The sequence below is a fragment of the Eptatretus burgeri genome, chromosome 4 (assembly GCF_056783735.1).
Source record: "Eptatretus burgeri isolate ZD-2024b chromosome 4, Ebu_testis_v1, whole genome shotgun sequence".
Classification (NCBI taxonomy): domain Eukaryota; kingdom Metazoa; phylum Chordata; class Myxini; order Myxiniformes; family Myxinidae; genus Eptatretus; species Eptatretus burgeri.
Window position 1 is genome coordinate 104,297,784 of NC_140964.1, and position 20,744 is coordinate 104,318,527.

Here is a 20,744-nt window from a genome sequence, read left to right on the forward strand (position 1 = left end):
CTTTGGAATACACAGCCATTATATTTAAGAATACATATATATGTATATGTATATGTGTGTATATATTGTTACGTTTGAGGGGGGGGTATGCATTCAAAGGGTAATTAGGATGTTTAATTAGGTATGCCATGCTGTTCGAGTTTACCAGGATCTCGATGTAATAAGTAGCAATTCAGTGGTGATAAGTTGTCGAGTAAATGTTCATTTCTTCAAGGGGGGGAAATGATAATTGTCACATAATTAGATAGGGACACGGGATAGGGTAAGCGTGTCTGCGTAAACCCCTTTTGGTATTCTCTGGAGATTGGCCGTGACGTCACAGGACAGTGCAGCGGATGGCTCCGCCCCGTGATCACGATTGGCAGAAGGCGACGGCGGTGGGCCAATAAACGGCTCGATTGGAAGTGACGAGGACAGGAGGATAAAAAGGTTCTGTTCGGGGTCGAAAATGAAGAGGAAGAAGATTACAACCAAAAGATCGTGTTTTTTTGGTGGGGAGGCTGTTGCGCGGGGAGCATCCTTGTTGTTGTGCTGATTCGATCGTGTTCTTGATCGTGTCTTGGAGCCTTGCTGAGCCTCGTGCCTCACCTTGGTTGGCTCTGGGGTTCTGCTGACTCGGAGTACGGGGTCGAACGGCGGGCGGACCTGCCTCCCTCTCCTGCTCGCAACTTGGTGCCAGAACTGGTTCCCTGGCGGCTGTGAGCGGACTTGGGCCAAGACCAGGAGGTCGACAGCACCACGGTTTCTCCTGCCCCCCTGACAAGAGCAAGGCCAGCTCGTCCGATGCCGATCCAGGGACAGTTGCGCCCACACCACGGTCCAGCCTGACCACCAGAAATAGCTACGGTGTGTGTGTGTGTGTGTGTGTGTGTGTGTGTGTGTGTGTGTGTGTGTGTGTGTGTGTGTGTGTGTGTGTGTGTGTGTGTGTGTGTGTGTGTGTGTGTGTGTGTGTGTGTGTGTGTGTGCTTGGCGCCTTAGAGGGATTGAGAACTGCATATTCATTGGAATTGTCTGTGTTTTTCCCCACGCCCGATCCCACACCATCCCGTTGAATCACCCCAGATCCCTCTTCTTGCCGAGTCTTGTTATTTCTGGTAATAGTAAAAACGAATAAACATCATCAACTCAGTGAAAAGCGACTCGTGCCACCTTCCTCGTCCCGTTTGCGGTAGAGCGATTAGAACCGCCATGTTTGGGTTATAAATCAATAAACTGCCTCCATCGTTTCGGCTCATTCTACGTTGGCGGGACTGTTCAAGTCCCGTGGACGTCACAATATGTATATACAGTAGATGCCGCTTTATAAAACCAGCCGCTTATTGTGACCAAAATGAGTTGGAACGGAATTTTACATAGAGAAATCCGCCGGATAATAAATCCGCCCGCCGTTTAATAAATCCACCTGCTTGGCACATGCGCGGTCTCAACCTAAGCTTGATGTAGTATGTGCTGCTGTGGGGGTGTGTGTTTAACTATAGGAGATCTGGAAAATCCTAACGTGCAGTGTCACAGTGGAAATCCCATTGACTACAGCCTTGTGCAATGATTTCCAGCTCACTCTACGCTTTCACTTTTCGGTTGTCACAGCGGGTGAAGCGTGTATGCGTTGAAAGCTTGCGCCGGTTGGTTGAATTCTATCTCTCAGCATTTTTGTACTTTAAGAGTCACGAGTTGGGTTGTGAGTTCGAGTCAAGATGGCGACCACAAGCAAAAAGAAGAACGATCTATCCATGGAGGAGAAGGAGGTGGGATGCTTGATGTTTGTTACATGTGAAAAAGTTATGGCAGAAATGATTTGGAACTGTTGGCGAAAGGGAGGATTTGTTGGAGAACCAGACCCAATGCCAGAAATAGAGCCACTGCCCTCGCCGTCACCCGGGCTCACAGCCGAAGTGTTCGATCAATGGATCACCATCGACGACGACATTGAGAGAACAGGCGAAATTACGGAAGAGGAAATGACCGACTAGCTCATCGGTCAGATTCTCGAAGCCACCGAGCCCATAGCTGAAGAAGTGGAAGAAGAAAGCAACGACGAACCCGAGCCGATGCCAACAGCGGCAGAGATGCGGACTGCACTCGCCAAATTGGACAGGGGACTGCAGCTCTCAGGTTTTGCCCATCCCGATTTCCGCCACGTGACGGATTCAATAAAGGAACATTTGCGCAAAACCTTCCCTCCCAAGCAAGCGACCTTGGAGCGATTCTTTTGAACAATCCCCTTGTCACCGTTTGATAAATCAATGTTTTTGTAACATAAAGCAGTGTTTAACGACATTCGCTTTTTGTCTTATCTATCCAGTAGGTGGCTGAAAATAGGTTCTCTGCTTAATAAATCCAGCCGGTTAATAAATCCAAACGGTGTGGTCCCATGGTGGATTTATAAAGTGGCGTCTACTGTATGTGTATATATATATATATATATATATATATATATATATATATATATATATATATATATATATATATATATATATACATATATATATATATATATATTATTATATTGTGATAAATCACTTGATCTCACCAAGTTATTTGAATATGTAGGGCTTGGATAATAATAGGTTAACTTAAAAGCATTTTTAATATTAATATTTTTTGTGATATTGTATTTCTGTCATTCAGCCTGCCCGTTTATATAATAATTTGACAAACCAATATCCAGTTCGTGGGATACACCAAAGGTAGAATCATCTTAGTTCCATTTATAATAGGTAGAGCCATTTATATTAGATTAATAATGATATCATAAAAATCCTGATTGTTCTTGCGATAAAATAATACGTATAAACATAATTGTTCACAACAGTTAGAATTGAAGTTTGGACTTGAAATGTATGATAAACACCATTCCATAAGAATTTCATTACTTCAACTGGTGGTGGAAGACCATAACTGTCAAAATAATATTTGTCTCGACTATTATAAATACAAACTCAATGAGAACCATTCCCATGATTATCTTATAAATTCATAATAATATTCTTTATATTACCAGACAACTTTGGTAATTAATCTCTCATTCAAATAAACACGTTATCTATTTTTAATTTTTTTACAACATTTGGCAAATTCTATATTTGATTATGTATTCTTGCCACATTCTTCAAACCACTCAGTACTCATTTATTTATGAGAACGATATGATCCATTTCCCCCTTTTAGTTAATTTTACACCAGCTTGTGCGATAGAAGAAAGCATATCTCCAACCACTTATCTCCCTCACAATCTTGCTTTATGAAGGTTTTCAAGTTTTCAGCAAAATCTACAATTACACCACTTCCACTAATTTGTTTCTCTAACTCTTTGTTCTATCTTTCCATCTGAGTTGAGCATTCCTTTCATTAGCAGCTTTTACCGCTGTGGAAATACCAATCGTCAAAGCTTCCGCCGTACGAAGTCCTGCCAATAAAAGAGGGAGGGATATAATAAATCCTCCACTTGTCTCCCTAACTGAATATTTCTTCAACATCAGTTTTGACATTTTAATTTTCAGTGAGCCAGTATTGTTCAAGATTTTCACCTGTTCTCTTGTCAGCAAAACATCAATTGTTACAGCTCCCTTTCTCTGAATTGTATTAATGCTAATCATTCAAGGCTTTTGATTTTGTGTGCATAATTTTAGTTTATAAAGATTGATTTGATGAACACATACTGCAGTTGGCACTTTCCTACTCATTTATTTATCAAATAATTATGTGAGACTAATCATAACACCATTATCTATATTGATCTGTAATTATGTTTCTCTCAAAAGCAAACAAGATGTATCAACTTCTTCACTCTCTCCTCTTTCAAAGTATAGGGAAGTATCCACTCCATTAGATTTTGTAGTTTCCTTTTGAGAACTCCGGTCAATTGCCGAGATCATACGCAGTTTTTCAAACGCAAATATTTCCAAAATGGCTTCTTTATTACCATTGCTTTTTCACACCTTTTGTTAAGACTTGTAAGCTTCAGCATAATCATTTTATCCCAATCAATTTCCAATCTGTCTCATGGATAAAATGTTCCATCCAGAGAAATGTGAATTTGTTTCACCTTGGCATTATCATTCAATGCATAATTCTTCTCAGTCGCAGTATCTCCATCTGTTTTCTTAAAAATGAGCCATAGGTATTGTGGCTTTCCTTCCAGAACACCAAAATTACACGTGGAAGTCGTTTGGTTGAGTTTAACGTGTTGAAATCTTCTTTTTAGGTGTGATACATTTTGTGGTTTCTTTGAGTTGTCTTCTATTCAATATCTCTTCCATCTTTTGGTTCGGAGTATATTCACTAATATACCAACTCATTTCATCAATAAATTTATTCTGGGCAACGAAAGCACTGGCAACACCAAAAAGCAATCTATTTCCATTTTAATTTATTTGCAGTTGAAATCTAATTTCAAGTCCAAACAGAACTTTATCGTAATCACAAAATCCAAACATACTTTTAAGGGGAACTGCCACGGTAAAACTATTTTTTGCTTTTGTATCATCATTATACATTCCCTTCCTTTGAGTATAACCAGGGTCTGCGTTTGTTCCCATTGCCGTATCAGAAATAAAACCTTCAACAGCTCCCTTTCCCATTCTATCACGATATGAAGAATGCATATATTTCATCATTTCAGATGTAGCAGAGACATAATCAACTGCTTCCACTTCTTGTGTTCCAATATACAAACAAACACTATCAAACATTTTCCAGAAGAAATAATTTCCGAGTGTGGCGTTTGTTATTCACAGTCTTAGTGAATGTAAATTTACACAAGAAACTATCAACGAGATTCAAGTAAGTTTGTTGATAATTTGTTTTAAAACTTTTTGTTCCGTTTGTATTCCAGTCTGTTCCTGTTATGGCATTTACCTTGAAGCAGTCTTCCTTTTTAGTGGAGTTTGAGATGATGGTCTCATGCAAATCATAGTTACTATCAATTGCTTCCATACTTGTATTTATTTAGTTTAAAAAATTTAACTTTTGAAACCCGGACCCTAATTTCTGGATTATTTTCTTTCTTTCTTGGGGAGACAATTGAGTTTTGCCTTTCTTAATTCCTTTGATTGCTTGTAATTTATGGGATTCCTTTTGAGCATCTTTTATAATTTTTTTAGCACCCGTTACATTTCCCACAGCAGAAGCGGTTGAGCCGATTAGGTCTTTATCTTTTAGAATTGTTCAACCTTTACCCATTAGATAATCAATAATCCCATCTCCTTTATTTCTATATCAATGTCCTACACCCCCATTGTCTTTTAGGTTTATAGTATCCTCTACCAAGATACATACCTTCACCCTTATAGTATGGCGAAAGGAACATCTCATCTCCATATTTATTAATTAAATTTATATTTTCCCAACTCGTGTTTCCTTACAATAATCATTGTATTTATTTTCTTGGAAAACTTCACGAAGTTGAATCCTGATGGATATAATTTCTCCATTGAAGGAAATAATATGATAATCTTGATCGGTTATCCTAAAATTGACTCTGTATATGGTATGGAGGTAGGTATACAAGACTTTTCGGTTCCATATTGAATTTATAGCCAATTGGAGTGGAGAATGCACTGAATAAAAATATTGTATTTGTTCTTATTCCATCGTTATAAACACCATCAATCAAATCACAGTGAATATCGAATTTATACCTGAGGATATTTGAATGACATAATCACTGTAAAACATTCTATTACTTTCAATCTTTGTTGAGGAGAAACCCAATAACTCTCAAAAGGAATTATCAATTGTGAAATCCACTTTGTAATTATCTTTAAGTTTAATAGTTGATTTTGAAGTGTGTTTTTGAATACCTATAACAATATTTTTGGTTCATCACCCTGTTCTTTCATAAGGCGAGCAATTTCAGAAGTTATTTGGGAAATCTCGTTTGCTCCGGGTGAAATTGTTATAGTTTTGTGTCCGCTTCCTGGGTGATAACGAAACTTATCATTTTTCTCTGTGATATTAAACAGGGTATTATAAGTTTCCATCGACGTTAAAGATGCTTCATATTCTTTTGTGGGGTCAAGTTGTGGAGAGGGGAATGAAGCCGTGTGATCACTCGTCGTGAAATTCAAACTAAGGATTGTGCTTCCCATCTTATTTAATATGGGTTAAAATGTCTTTATTTACATTTATTAATTGATTTCATCTTCATTAACTGGTATAAAATGGCTGATGCTTCATTAAAACAATTGTTTCTAGCCATCTTGCTTCCAAACAGTCTATTCACCGATTGTGATGGGTCATTTGGAAGAAAGCTAACATGTTGCGAAGATATACCTGAACCAAGCTTACTTAAAGCATATATGATATTGTTGTGGGCCGGGGGTCGGTGGTGAGAACGACCACTAGGTGGGGGAGGTTGCGTCGTCTCCCACCTAACTCCCCGGAATTGTAGGCCATCGCTCGGATAACTTCCCGTGCCGGCGGGTCGTTTAACCGACTGTGAAACGCCAATATCTCGACCGCGTGGCGTAGGGTTATTTTGTCTAGATCCAATGTACCTAAGTAACCACGTGGTCTCGGCTACCAGGGATCCACGCCCTCGGAACGCCTGGCCAAACCGGATTCACTCTACCAGTAGCGGTAAAATTACACCTACCGACTACCACTCTGCCACCCACCTTTCTGGCTCGGATGCAGTCGAGCGGGCCTGCCCAGGACGTCCCGGCAACAATTGTCTGATTACCAGGGATAAAACCCTGCCTAAACTCAGATCCGAACCATGCTGGACCAATTCAAGAAAGGACGGAAACGAACTGGGGACATTTCTACAATTGTTTATTTATAATAAAAAGAAAAAGACACAAGGCAAGACTTATCGCAAATATACAAGAAATATTTACAATGATCCAAAAACACTTATTCAGTTCTACTTACAAGACAGGCCCACACGCAGACACACACACAAATGAAAATAAACCCAGAGTTCTTTATTGGACCCTCGTAGCCGACGACAGAGACGAGCTGGGGGTCAGAGTCCAGCTGGGTATCTGACCGTCGGAGGAAGAGGGTGCACCGTGGTGCGGCACCTGACAATGGTCGTTGGTTTGGTCCCCAGTTGCACGTGTGGGACTCCTAGTTCGGGGCGGAGCTCGGGTGGTGAATAGCGGGGTCCCCTGAGGGGGGTCAGGGTCGCTCTTTCCTTTCCTTGTAGAGGGCCAGCAGAGACACATTCGCCGCCTTCACGACCTTCTGCTCAACCCTCCACTTCAAAAGAACTGCACGCTCAACAACAACCCTCAGAGCCCTATCCAAAATCATGTCAGAAACCCGTGGAGAACTTCTTCCAAGACCCTTCTAACTCACTCGACTCTCAACCACCACAACCCTGTCAAAAACCTCAGAACAACCTTCGTAGCAAACCCCTGCCTCAGAGAGTCCTTGGGAATTTATGGACCTCCCTCAACAGGGCAGGGCTCGCTCGAACAGACGTCACTCCCTGCCCTGATTGGACAGGCTCCTATGGGTTTGCTCTTTCTGGGCGGGGTTTCGGCCCCTGTAGAGAAACCCCTCCCACTCTTCCACGTGGGTTCATACTTGTCGAGCAACAGTATCAATGTTGCAAAGGTCGTCGTGAAAGAGTTACAACGTTTGTGGAAGCCGAGAAACTGGAACCGCGAAATCCCGCCTCGGCACGTCAGGGTGCGAGAAGGCAGCCGGTTGGCGGTGGATCGTGATGGGCCGAGGTGTCATGCAGATAGGATGGTTGTTAGATGGCTTGTTATATGTAACAACCTAACTAAAAGAAATCGCAACGCACGCCTTTGATTCTCCCACTAGACAAAAGAAAGGGGATCTGACTATACACATACTTAATGACATAACTGACTTTTGGGACATCTGTATGTTGAATGCAAATGGTTTCCAGATCCGTAACAATATGTTTCTCCTTATTCTTCTTACTTTTACCAGAAGCAGAAACTCCATAATCAAGTGAGTCTAGTAAATCAATATATACTCTATCTTCATCATTTTCTCTGTTCAACAGTTCATCAAAATAACTTGAACCTTGGAGACCATCTTTTGATAGAAGAAACATAAATCTGGGAGTTAGTTTCACGCTCAGTCGAGCAGAACTCAAGAACATCAATTCATCATTAAATATCAATACCTCTGCATTAACTCGATAGAACTGGGCTGATTCTTCTGTTGGTAAGAAGCCAGCTATTGTTTTTGAATCTTGAATATTCATTGTTCTGAATAGCCTTCACAACATAATCATGAGATTGATTTACCTTTCCCAGTTCTTGGAATAATCCTTCATCATCATATTCTAATTATTATATATTCTTGTTCTTGCTGTGTTATTTGACTAAAATCTTTTAGCATTTGAAGTTTTTTGGAGCATATTCTATCGTTGTAGAAACAAGAGCTTCTATCTTTTGTTGAGGAGTTTTTAAAAGCGATTGAAATTTTTTTCCCCCTTGTTTTCGTTCATCCGCTTCTTTTCCCGTTAGTTTTTGTCTCTGTTTATTCTTTATATTTTCCTGTTGCTTTACAACTTTTGAAACTAACTTCTGATTTTTTTTTTGTATACCTTGTCGAGGCTCGTATGAGAGCTAGCACACAACTCACAGCAAGGAGGCATGAGACAAGAGGGGCGGGAGTGGAAGGGAAAAAACAGTGGAGAACAGACACATTAGGTGAACTGTGGAAGGGAGAGGGATGGGGATGGGATGGGGAGCATGGCGAAGAGAAGATGGACATTACAGGGACTTTCAGGAAGGAAAGCAGGGGAATTGAAGGAAGTGGGCTTGGGTGGATTATCGGGGGTAGAAAAGATCGAGGATTTGGATGGGGGATGATAAGAGGTGGTGGTGAAGAGCTGTTTTGAAAGCCTGGAGGGAAGAATGGGAAAGAATAGAGTGAGAAAGTTTATTCCAAAGGCGGGAAAAAAGAGGAATGAAAGAGTGAAGATGAGCAGTGATTCGTGATTTTGGTAGTTTTACCAGAAGGGGGTTGTTGGCGGACCTTGAGCGCCCTGTGGAAATGTGGTGGGGACAAATCGCAGAGAGAACAGGGGGGGCAAGGCTGGAGAGGAGTCGGTAGAAGACAGAAAGACCACCGACCAACCTGCAGTGATTGAGTGAGAGGCCCAAAGACTCAGCTTCATTGCGGGAGATGCCGATGATCCTAAATGCCCTGGTTTCGACAGCGTGAAGCCGAGAAAGGTGTGAGGCAGGAGCACCAGCCCTGAGGGAAGAGCAGTACTCCATCAGGCTACGGACAAAAGCTTTGTAAGTGCTCAGGAGCTCAAGAGGGCCGAGGAAGGACTTTGCACGACGGAGGATTCCCAGTCGGCGACTGGCTTTTGAGGCGAGGTTGGAAATGTGACTTTCCCAGGAAAGGTCATGGCAGATAGTGAGACCCAGAAGCTTGAAAGAAAAGACTTCTTGCAGAGGATTGTTGAGAAAGTGGATGGGGGGGTTTTCTAAACGGACCTTTCAAAGAGACATAGTGAGAGTGTGAGATTTGTTGTTGTTGCCTGGTGTTGGCGCAGTGGTTAGGGCAGCGGCTTGGGATCCAAAAGGTCCTGAGTTCAAGCCCCGTTGGGCCACTGAATTAATACACCAGGGGGTTGACTCAGCCTGTCATCCTTCCGAGGTCGGCGAAATGAGTACCAGTATACTGGGCCGGTGTATATCCCGGTTAAAATAGGTGTACCATATCCCTGCCTCGTAAGAGGTGACCAGGGTTGCGTCAGGAAGGGCATCCGGCGTAAAACATGTGCCAAATCACTATGCGGATCATACGGATGATCCGCTGTGGCGACCCCTAACGGGAGCAGCCGAAAGAAGAAGAAGAAGAAGATAGTGAGAGTGTGAGATTTGTCTGGATTGAAAGACATGTTCCACGTGTTGGACCAGTTTGTGATTTTATCCAGATCTGCAGTGAGCGAAGAAGCTGCTGCTTGCCTGTCTGAGGGATGACAGATGGTACGGCAGAGGGTGGAGTCGTCGGCAAAGAGAAATAGAGAATTTTCCAGAAAGTCGGAGAGATCATTGATGAAAACCAGAAAAAGAACAGAGCCCAGAACGCTACCTTGAGGAACTCCAGCCTGCACAGGAAGAGGGGATGAAAGAACTCCATTTAGGCCACACGCTTACTGCGACAGGAGAGGAAGTCTGCGAGCCATGAGTGGAGATGGCCTTGAATACCATGGGAAGAGAGTTTGGTGAGTAGTGCAGGGTGCCAGACTGTGTCAAAAGCACGTGATATGTCCAGGGATACGGCTCGGATGTTCCTTAGACCTTCTAGCTCTTTCATTTGCTTCTATTTTTTGCATTTTTTTTATTTTAAAATATCCTTTAGAATCTCATCCTTGCTTGATTACAATATATTTTTATTTTCCAGTTGTGTGTTTCATATAATCATCAAATTCCCTTTTTCATAATGTTGAACAATGTCTCTCAAAAAATTATTTGTATCAATTGAATTTAGCTTGAATAAAATAAAAGTATTGGCATTATTTCTTATTGAGCGATGAAGGACTTGAAAGTATGATTGGCTAAGATAAATGCAATTACAAGAAGAATGTCTCCCTCTTGTATAGCGCTATCCATAACCATTTGGTTTCTCTCATTTACACAATCATCAACTATATAATAAGGTTCTTTTTTGATTTATCCAAATCTTGGGGTGAAGGAATATCATCCGTATTATCACAAAGAGTACAAGTTACTAAAGGAGTGGTTTTGTTTTTCCATTTTTGAGGATAACAAAATAGTTGTATTGTATCTTCATTGTTATAATCATTTAGTTTGTTTTGAAGTTTAAATAAACTGATAATGTCTTATTTTTGAATACCTGCATCAAAACCTTGAGAGCAATTGATACTCGGGTTGAAAATTTGACTTTGTGAAAATTATTAACTTCTCATAATCCAAAAAGGTTGGAGTAAGGAGCATCTTTAAGAGTAAACAAATTTTTCCACATCTGCTTGAACCAACTATGACACATCTTTATGAATTTGGTATATTTTCATGGTTGTTAAATTTTATCTTACTTTCCCAGACAGGTAAAAAATCATTCATTTATATATTGAAAATAAATAAGTTTATTTGAAACTCTATAGTTTATCCGAAGTTCAGGTTTGATTTCTGAATAATCAATTATTTTATTTATATAATATCTTTTGTTGATGTTTTCTCTAAAAAGACAGTCGTGAATAATATGTATATGTATATGTATATGTATATATATATATATATATATATATATATATATATATATATATATATATATATATATATATATATATATACATATATATCATGAATCTGTGGAACATCAACCTAATTTTATCAATCTCTTCCATTGTTAGGAAAGGTGTATTATCATCCTCATACTTTATATTCATTTATTTTATCAATCTTGTAAGGTAATTCATTTTGGGTGTAATTTTGAAATAATTATGATGCTTTATATATTTTTGAGGTGAGTAATGAGAATACAATCACAGAATATATACTGTTTATAAGCTTCTAACTCTGTGTTTAATCCTACCTGTGAGCACATTGGACAGCTCACAAATTGATTTGACAGCTAATCCTAACAGCTCACAACTCAGCAGACTCCTTCGAGTTCCTCAAAACATAAAGTTTCAGAATCTTGTATATCACTTGGATTTAGCGTGTTGTTAATTTATATAGTATGATTTCTTTAAAACTTATTTCATCCTCCAATAAATCATATTTTCGAATCAACTTATTTATATGCTTCACAATCATCATCATCAGGGTATTCACCATTATCAGCATCTCCATCATCGATTAAACTACTTTCATAACTAACATTTGAACATAAGTGTCAGTATCATAGCTGTCTTCTGGACCAAGTTCCTCACCAGCAAATTCATCCAAATCTTCAGATGTGTAATGGCTTATTTATTAAGGAAGAAAACTTGTATTATAAATTCTTTATTAACACTTGTATCCATATGGTAAAGTATTAATTCCATATATATATATATATATATATATATATATATATATATATATATATATATATATATATATATATATATATATCTTAGCATCAAATACTCGCAATGTTTTCTTATATACTGTTAGTATATTTTATATACTGAATATATCTGATGCTTATAACTTCTAATACTATTCATCTTTCTCTGCTCTTCTTTCCTTGAACTAAACAATTTATCATGTCTGATTACATTCTTCTTTATCCCTTTCAACTTTTTATGACTTTTAGAACCACCACACTTGTAAGTATAAGACTGCCCTTGATCCTACAAATTCACTCATTATCTGCCCCCCCCCCCAACTCGTCTTAACATTTTCCACTGACTTTTTGGTTTTTTGGTAGAAAATAGTCTATTATCTCTTTCATAGTTGCTTGTGTCATAAATATTTATGTCTTTCATAATAGCTTTTTTTTAAGCTGTTGTGGCAATAGTCAGACATCAACAACTTGGATAAGTCAATAACTTTTATGTTCCTACATAAGTCGGTTTATCTATCACATTGCTTTCCTTCTCCAAATGAATAGCATAAAAGTTCTCAGAGAATGTCTTTACTCGTTTAAAGTTGGGTCACTTAATTAATTTGGATGCTTGTTTCCAAGATGTAGTAAGTCTTATGTTTTGTCTGTTTCTTACATTTTTCCATCATCTTGCCAAATACAGCAGTACTCATTAATTTATAGAAGTCTTTCTTGAAGTTGTTCAAAGCAACTGTTCGCATCTGAGTTTTGAAGTCGATTGTTTTTTTTTTTTTTTTTTTTTAACCAATGACTGATTAAACTTTAGAACTCTCTAAATTATCTTTATTCTCAATCCAGCTGATAGAGATTGCCTCAGATTTTTTTGATCTAATCCATAATTAGCTTGATCATATAATGTAGTTGAAAGCTTTTCTGTTGGTGTCCATGCTCGAGAAGAGCTAGTAAGAAATGATTGTTGATAATCGCTGAGCCATTGCTTTCTTGGTTTTTCTTTATCGGGAGCATATGGTAAGTCTTTGTGGGCATTGTGGAGTTCTTCAGGATATTTTAAATCCATTTCAAAGTAATATCAAACTTTTGCTTCATCAAATGCTTTCTGGGTAGAGATAATGATTTTTTTTTAATATTCGTTCATAATTCTTCTCCTGTACCTATTTGAAGCCTCCTTATGGTAGAGCGTAAGACATTACCCATCTAGAGGGATTGTTAGCATCATAATACATCAAATAAGAACCATCTTTTGAAGCATCATAATCAGATATTTGTTTGCTTTAGCATATCTTTTTGAACAGACTTGTGATATTCCTCCTCTTTTACCTTTTCTATCATCAACAACATATCTACATCAGAAAATAATTTGAGAGGTCGTTTAGTCATCTTTAGCATCGCACTCTAAGCAAGACAAGGAGCTGCATAATAATGAACAGGGTCTTATCTATACGAATTCGTATTCTGACAGACATTCCTGAATGCTTCAAATACATCTGCTGATAACAAAACATCAGTGGCGCCCCCCTTGCCCATGGCACCCTCTTCAAGTTTGTTTTTACGCTGATTTCATCAAAGTATGGATAATCCGAGGAGTGTGAAATGCCATATAGCCTATATGACGTTATATTGTTCCTGGAATGTTCCAGAGGAAGTTTTGCACCAAAGGTCATAATCCTTGACCTTTGACCTTTAAAGTTCACAAAGGTCAAATTTTCAAAGTTGTGGGAATCGAACCGGGTTTTCGACCTTCTTCGACGAACTAACTCCATTAAGCTATAGCACGTATCCTGTTTCCTTATTTTAATGTCCACAACATTGTTTTGGAACCTTTAAAGGTTATGTAAAGGTCAAATTTTTAAAGTTGTTGAACGAAACCGGGTTTTCGAAATTTTGCAGCTAATAACCTGTCACTCGTACCACATCATGTTGATCATTTTTATAACTTTGTCAAACATTATCACATTGTCTCATCCTTGACTTCTGAAACAATCTACATCGTCAAATACCGCTCGTGAACCATCGTCTTCATACTTGTCTTTACTATCGTTATTTTGGACCAACCACAATGCCAACCACCAACCACCTTCTCCACCATGCCAACCACCTTCTCCACCACGCCAACCACCTACAACCTTCTCCACGCCACCCACCAACCACCATGCCAACCACCAACCACCTTCTCCATGCCCCCCACCAACCACCACGTCAACCACCAACCACCTTCTCCACACCGCCTTCATAACGGCGACATCTCCCCACCATCTCCAAGACCGCATCTTCCCCAATAGACCAACCCAAATAACATCGCCTCACCTTCATCTCCACAAACGCCGCCATCTTTGCGCCAGCCACGGCGAGTACCCAGCGAACAGCATCGCTGCAGGCACACGTGGGGGTTTGCTCACCGAGCAAGTCTGGTGATCTCGCGCACGTCCGCTCACCGAGCAAGTCTAGTGATCTCGCGCACGTCCGCTCTGTGGAAGCTTTGCCTCGGAATTCGGATCAAAAGAGAGAAAGGGGTGGGGCCTGTGGGAGAGAGCGGAGGTCGGATCTCGTCTCTCGAGCCCTATAAAAGGCTGAGCGGAGCGCCAGTCGTCAGTCGGTGGAGTCAGTCGGTGAAGTCTGGAGAACACAGTCGGGGGGAGAAGTCCAGGAGAGCGGAGGACACGCGAGCTGAGAGTGTGGCCAAACCTGCTGTGCCGCGCAGACCTGCGCGTTCGTGCGGAGAGAGCCGGAGAGAGCTCGCCAGCCAGCGCTGATCGGGCTTCGGGACAGTCCGAGCATCGCTGAGGAACTGAGGAGGGTTCTTACAAAGAGCATCAACTTTGGAAGAGCATCAAAACCCGTTCGTTCCTCTCAGCACGTCGCCGGCTGAGGCCCGAATCACCCGGCCGCTTGGCAAGGCCTGGGCTCAACCGCGGCTACGCTAGCTGCCGTGGGGACGGGACATCGCGGGTCGCCCCATCGAGGCACCACGAGGGTGGAGGTAACCTGCAACGGTCTCGTGGAACTCCTTCGGTCCGCCAAGCTCCAAGTAATAAAGGCCTACGGGTCCAGTCTGACCCCCTTGTCTTTGAGGGGGTCTTTCCTTGTTTATTTGTGTGAATGTTGTGGCGCCATGTCCACGAGTAGAACTGTTGTTAAGTGCTTGTGAATAATAAATAAATAGACGGTTGTAGTGCTTTGTCTTGCTCACGTCTTGTCCCTATCCCGCCAATTCATTACATGATTGATTGTATACGTGTAAATAATAAATGTGCTTGTTTAAATGTCACCCGTTCATTGTGTCCTTTTTCCCCAATTGAACTGCTATCTTGCCTTCGGAATAATAGCGGGCTTTTTGATAGCCGATTAAAAGAATCAGGTCCAGCGAGGTGTCGCGATGATACCCCGCTCGGTTATCCCAGAACGGAACGAACCGCTAAAGCGGTTCGTGTCCACGCAGACCTTGCTGAGGTGCGGTCTCTTGGTAGGTTGCCCACGCGAATAATTAGGTATATCAACAATTCGGCGATTGACCCTGTCGTGCGTGGGTAGAATATTGACTAGGCCATGGTGTGCACTTGGAGCACACCCGTGACTGGTTTTCGGCGTTGTTCCGGAAATTCGAGACTGAATTGTCCGTTCGGTGGGCGAGACGGCCGCCATTGGCTAAAGTGGCTGTCCGCACGCCGGCGGGCGAGAATCCGTAACACTGGTGTTGAGGAGCGGGAAACAAACTCTCCCGCCTCTAACAAAATTAACGGAACCGGATCAAGGGTGTGCGAGGCGACCCTCCGGTTCCATTAAATTCCGAGCTGTTTAAATTTATTTCCAATAAGCAAAATGGCGGTTCAAGGCGAACGGGAGCAGGGGGTAATGGATTTAGAGATGATAGAATCTATGGCTCAGGGCGAAATCCCCGTGCAGGACATTCCCATAAACATGCAGGATAAATTTCCCCCACAAACAACCCCAGAGTCTGAAATGGGCGCAGCAGCGGTGGCCGCGGCTTTCGACACCCCCCCCTCCCTCCTCCGTCAAAATCCCTCCCCAGTCCCCGGCGGATCGGCACCCGATAATGGCGAACCGACTGCCACGTGGTTATTTGACGTAAGAGACATGTTCGAGGCGTTGATGGGAAGAATGGATACAAATATACAAAACAAAATGGATGGAAACGCAAAGGAAATGCAAAACAAAATGGATGTCATGAATAATAAAATGGATACGAATGCGCAGCAAATGAAAAACGAGGTGAAAAACGAAATGAAACAACTGCGGGGTGAGATGCAGAGCATGGGGTGAGGCCTGCAGGCGGGCATAATCGCAATTGTGTGCAACGAAGCGCGGACGGTGGAGTGCAAAATGGCGGCGCCACGTGGCGGAGCCTCCGAACCAACGAGAGGGAGTGCAACGGCTGTCCGGCCCGCGATGGAAGCGGGGGAGGACAAAATAATTCGGGAGATGTGTTGGACGTGACTCGTAACGGCAGAGAAAGTGACGGTGACGGAGAGGGAAAAATTAAAAGGGGTGACTGAGACGTGCAAGAGACACGTGGAGACGAGGGAGATAATAAAGGAGAAAACTGAAATGATAACAGAGACAAAGAAGGAAATAGAAGTATTGGCAGAGACACGAAGGGAGACGCAGGAATTAAAAGAAATAGCAGAGACGTGGGAGTAGATAGAAACGATAGAGGAGAGACTTCACGATAAAGACGGGGTGAAAGACGAGCACACACAGGTGGAGTTAGTGAGGGCCGATGAAGGGGAGCTCGGGGAATGTGTCGTGACCTGGTGCAAGCAGCCGGATAGCCTCCTTATGGAACGAGGGGAGGGAATATTCCCCATTTAAGCGGATCTCGACCAGGTGGGTCCGGTCGAGCTTTGCGAGTTGGAGGGGGCGAGTGCTGTTGACGGGTGCACGCGAAGCTTGGGCGTTGTGAAGGCCCCGGAACCCCTTGTAGCGCAAATCCCCATTGTAAATGTCCCGGTGTGTGTGTTCATGAGTATGGTGAAATGTGTTCTGAAACTCGCATAGCGTGGGTAAAGGCGGTGTGTGAAAGGAACCGCGTGTGTGAGTAAAATGGTGTGCGAGGTTGCGAGTAAGCCAAAGTGTGTGCCTCCCAGCACACTGCGTGTGGATGAAGCACCGTGTGTGGATGAAACACCGTGTGTGGATGAAGCGCTGTGTGTGGAAGAGACAGCGTGTGCGAGTGAAATGGCGAGCGTGAGTGAAAAGGTATGTGTGAGTGAAACCCCCTGTGCAAGTGAAAGGCCGTGTGTGAGTGGAACCATGTGTGCGAGTGAAAGGGCATGCGTGAATGAACGGCCGTGTGTGAGAGCGCTGTACGTGAGGGAGATGGTGGTTGGCATGCGTGAACATGCAACCGCATGTCCCGGTGTGAGTGTCATGTCGAGGTGTGTGAGCGTCGTGGCACGGGGAAGTTTGTGCGCGAGAGTGCGATGAAGTCGGTGCCTGACGATGGACAATGGTCTCGTGGAACTCCTTCGGTCCGCCAAGCTCCACGTAATAAAGGCCTACGGGTCCAGTCTGACCCCCTTGTCTTTGAGGGGGTCTTTCCTTGTTTATTTGTGTGAATGTTGTGGCGCCATGTCCACGAGTAGAACTGTTGTTAAGTGCTTGTGAATAATAAATAAATAGAAGGTTGGTAGTGCTTTGTCTTGCTCGCGTCTTGTCCCTTCCCGCCAATGCATTGCATGATTGATTGTATACGTGTAAATAATAAATGTGCTTGTTTAAATGTCACCCGTTCGTTGTGTCCTTTTCCCCAATTGAACTGCTATCTTTCCTTCGGAATAATAGCGGGTTTTATGATAGCCGATAAAAGAATCGGGTCCAGCGAGGTCTTGCGATAATACCCAGCTCGGTTATCCCAGAACGGAACGAACCGCTTAAGCGGTTCGTGTCCAACCAGACCTCGCTGAGGTACGGTCTCTCGGTTGGCTGCCCGCGCGAATAATTAGGTATATCAACAATTCGGCGATTGACCCTGTCACGCGCCGGTAGAATATTGAGAAGGCCATGGTGTGCGCTTGGAGCACACCCGTGACTGGTTTTCGGCGTTGTTCCGGAAAGTCGCGACTGAATTGTCCGTTCGGTGGGAGAGACGGCCGCCATTGGCTAAAGCGGCTGTCCGCACGCCGGCAGGCGAGAATTCGTAACAATAGCATAACAATTGTGCAATTGTGCCAAATTTGGTGCTTTCCTCACAAAATGCACAATTGTTATGCTATGTTGCCCCACTAGTACAGTTCATGTCCCATCGGGATGTACAGTCGGCAGTTGCTACAAGGTCGAGGTACATGATTTACAAAAGTTATATGGTTTCTCTTTGTGAGTTTCAAAGCAAAATAAATTTCATAACACCCGATTTCCTTGCTGTTTGCCGCATTAACGTATTTTCTGCATTACAGAGCCAAATTTTTTCCCACCCACTACATGACGATTGGCAGCTGTTTATCAAGATGAATGTTTATGCACATCTACCTGAAATGCCTAAAATGCAACGTTGTTTTTTTAATTTGTTCATTGAAATTCCCCCAAAACAAGGGCGAGAGCTACTCAAGGTTTTCCGGTTATATACAGTACGTACTGTGGGCAGTCATCACACCGACTCCAATCTGCCATTTCATGAATAATTTCTGATATTGACTAAGGTGTGTATGTGTGTGTGTGTGTGTGTGTGTGTGTGTGTGTGTGTGTGTGTGTGTGTGTGTGTGTGTGTGTGTGTGTGTGTGTGTGTGTGTGTGTGTGTGTGTGTGTGTGTGTGTGTGTGTTTGTTGATAAAACACAACATTTTCTCTCTGGATGGAGTTTGTCTCTGAACAGTGTCTGTTTGTCTCCAGATGTGTCCGAGCAGTATTTGTCTCCTGACAGCTTAGCTTTGGGTGGTCTTTATGTCTGGACAGGAATTTGTCTCCGGACGTGTCCGGACAGGATTTTGTCTTCGGCGTGTCTGGGCGGTGTTTCTGTTCAGACAGGAGTTAGTCTCTGGAGGTGTCCGGGCGGTGTTTATGTCCAGATGGGAGTTTGTTTCCGGATGTGTCTGGGCAGTGTTTATGTCCGAACGGGAGTTTATCTCTGGGCTGTGTTCATCTCCAGGCGGTGTTTGTCTCTGAGCGGTGTTTGTTTCCGGACTGCGGTAATCTCTGTGCATGTCCGGGTGGTGTTTATGTCCGGACGGGAGTTTGTGTCTGGGTGGTGTTTATGTCCAGACGGGAGTTTGTCTCTGGACGTGTCCGGGCGGTGTTTGTCTCCGGGCAGTATTTATAGTGTAACTGGTAGAAAATGGATTTCAGATATTTTTTTCCCCATCTTCACTGTTTTTCAATGTAAAATCATTTTAATGAGACTATTAATTGTAATAAATGGTACACCACACATCTGCCTTCCCTCCCTCTCACCTCTCGCTGCTTTTCCCTCTCTCATCTCCCCCAACCTTCTCCTTCTCTCCACCCTCTTTTTCTCTCCCCCCCTCTCCCTTAGTATACCCATCAGTGAAGCGATGGGTGGTATTTGCTCGTGTATAATAATGAATATCAGTGTGTCTCCTTCATAACTCCAAAACCATGAAACCTATCAGTGCGAAGCTTTGCACGCACACTTTGAAAACGCCAAGGGAGTGCATGAATGAAAACTGGTTGTTTGGGTTCATTTAAACACCCCTTATGAAGATAATTAACAGCCTTATTCAATTGAAACAAAAATTGACTATATCCTTAATTAGCCCGCGTTCACCTTGCAGGGGTTTTGATCGGCCATTTCTGCCATTTGTTTCGGCCTCCTGAAAATGCCTTGCCTTAGAACAGATCATAACAGTTTTTGTATGATGAGAGCTTCGTACCTACAAATCGCTGTATACATCGCTGATCACTGATCTTCATACCTCAGAATCACTGTATACATCGCTAATCGCTTGCCAAGCCAACCATTCTTTATCAAATGATGTTTGTTAAGCCATTGCAATGCAGTCGCCAGCGGTGTGATTGCTTTCTGTTGTCACAGCGCATGTTGTTTTTGAAAATAAAATTGGAAATTGACATTCAAGACGTGTGTTCCATTGTCTTAGTTAAAGTTGACAAAAGTTTAAAATGTAACTTTTACCTCTGATAGTTCCAGTTCCTAATTTGAATACTATTATTCGCTATTTTAACCCCCATTTCAGTTCCGTTGCAATTTTATAACACTGCTATGATTGCTTCTGTGCAAGGTATGTCACCTAATGTGTAAAATCGTAAAGAATACGTGGTAGAATGTAATTTTCTAAAATGTGTCGCTGCGTATGATGTCGTTGGCGTCGAGAATAATATGACTTTATTTTACACCACGTAGCAGAATAAAAGTATTCAATTAAAGTCGATGATGTCATAATATGCAGCAACACATTTTGGAAAATTTCATTCCACCACGTTGCGGAATAAAAGTATTCAATTAAATTCGTGTGAATCTGGAAGAGGGAGGGGTGGTGGGGATGGGGTGATGTGGGAGGGAAATGTTGGAGGTGGGAATGGAGGTGTGGGAGTCCAGAGAGAGGAGATGGGGTGGGAGGAGGTGGGGGAAGGGGTGGGAATGGCAGTTTGGAGGGAGGGGTGTGGGATGAGGCAGGGGAAGGGGTGGGAGGAGGGAACCAGCGTTGCCTGGCATCGCCAGCTATCTTTGCTCATGGTAAATAAATGGAGAATCATGGAAACATTTTTACTTTTTAATTTAATAAAAAAATTTCAAATAAAATAAAAATGGTGTCTCAAACTTGACTCATTGGGGCAGGGCTCGTGAGGACCATTTAT

The 20,744-nt window shown here is 42.4% G+C and overlaps 2 protein-coding genes across 9 annotated transcripts in view; one reads left to right on the top strand and one right to left on the bottom strand.

The window, feature by feature from the left end:
• LOC147028811 (uncharacterized) overlaps nt 1-1,648 on the bottom strand; it is an 18,558-nt gene extending 16,910 nt beyond the window's left edge. Inside the window, exon 1 of the mRNA XM_085880269.1 lies at nt 1,586-1,648. Within this exon, the coding sequence (XP_085736395.1) occupies nt 1,586-1,648 (63 nt within the window). The remainder of the gene's footprint in view (nt 1-1,585) is intronic.
• The window catches only part of LOC147028810 (zinc fingers and homeoboxes protein 1-like), a 122,817-nt gene that overhangs the window by 92,931 nt on the left and 9,142 nt on the right, over nt 1-20,744 (top strand). The window contains exon 4 of one of the 8 annotated variants that reach the window (XM_085879547.1): nt 19,444-20,453. The exons of the other annotated variants lie outside the window; for them this stretch is intronic. Within the exon in view, the coding sequence (XP_085735673.1) occupies nt 19,444-19,458 (15 nt within the window). The 3' untranslated portion in view covers nt 19,459-20,453. Of the gene's footprint in view, nt 1-19,443; nt 20,454-20,744 lie in introns of those variants that run through there. 8 annotated transcript variants of the gene reach the window in all.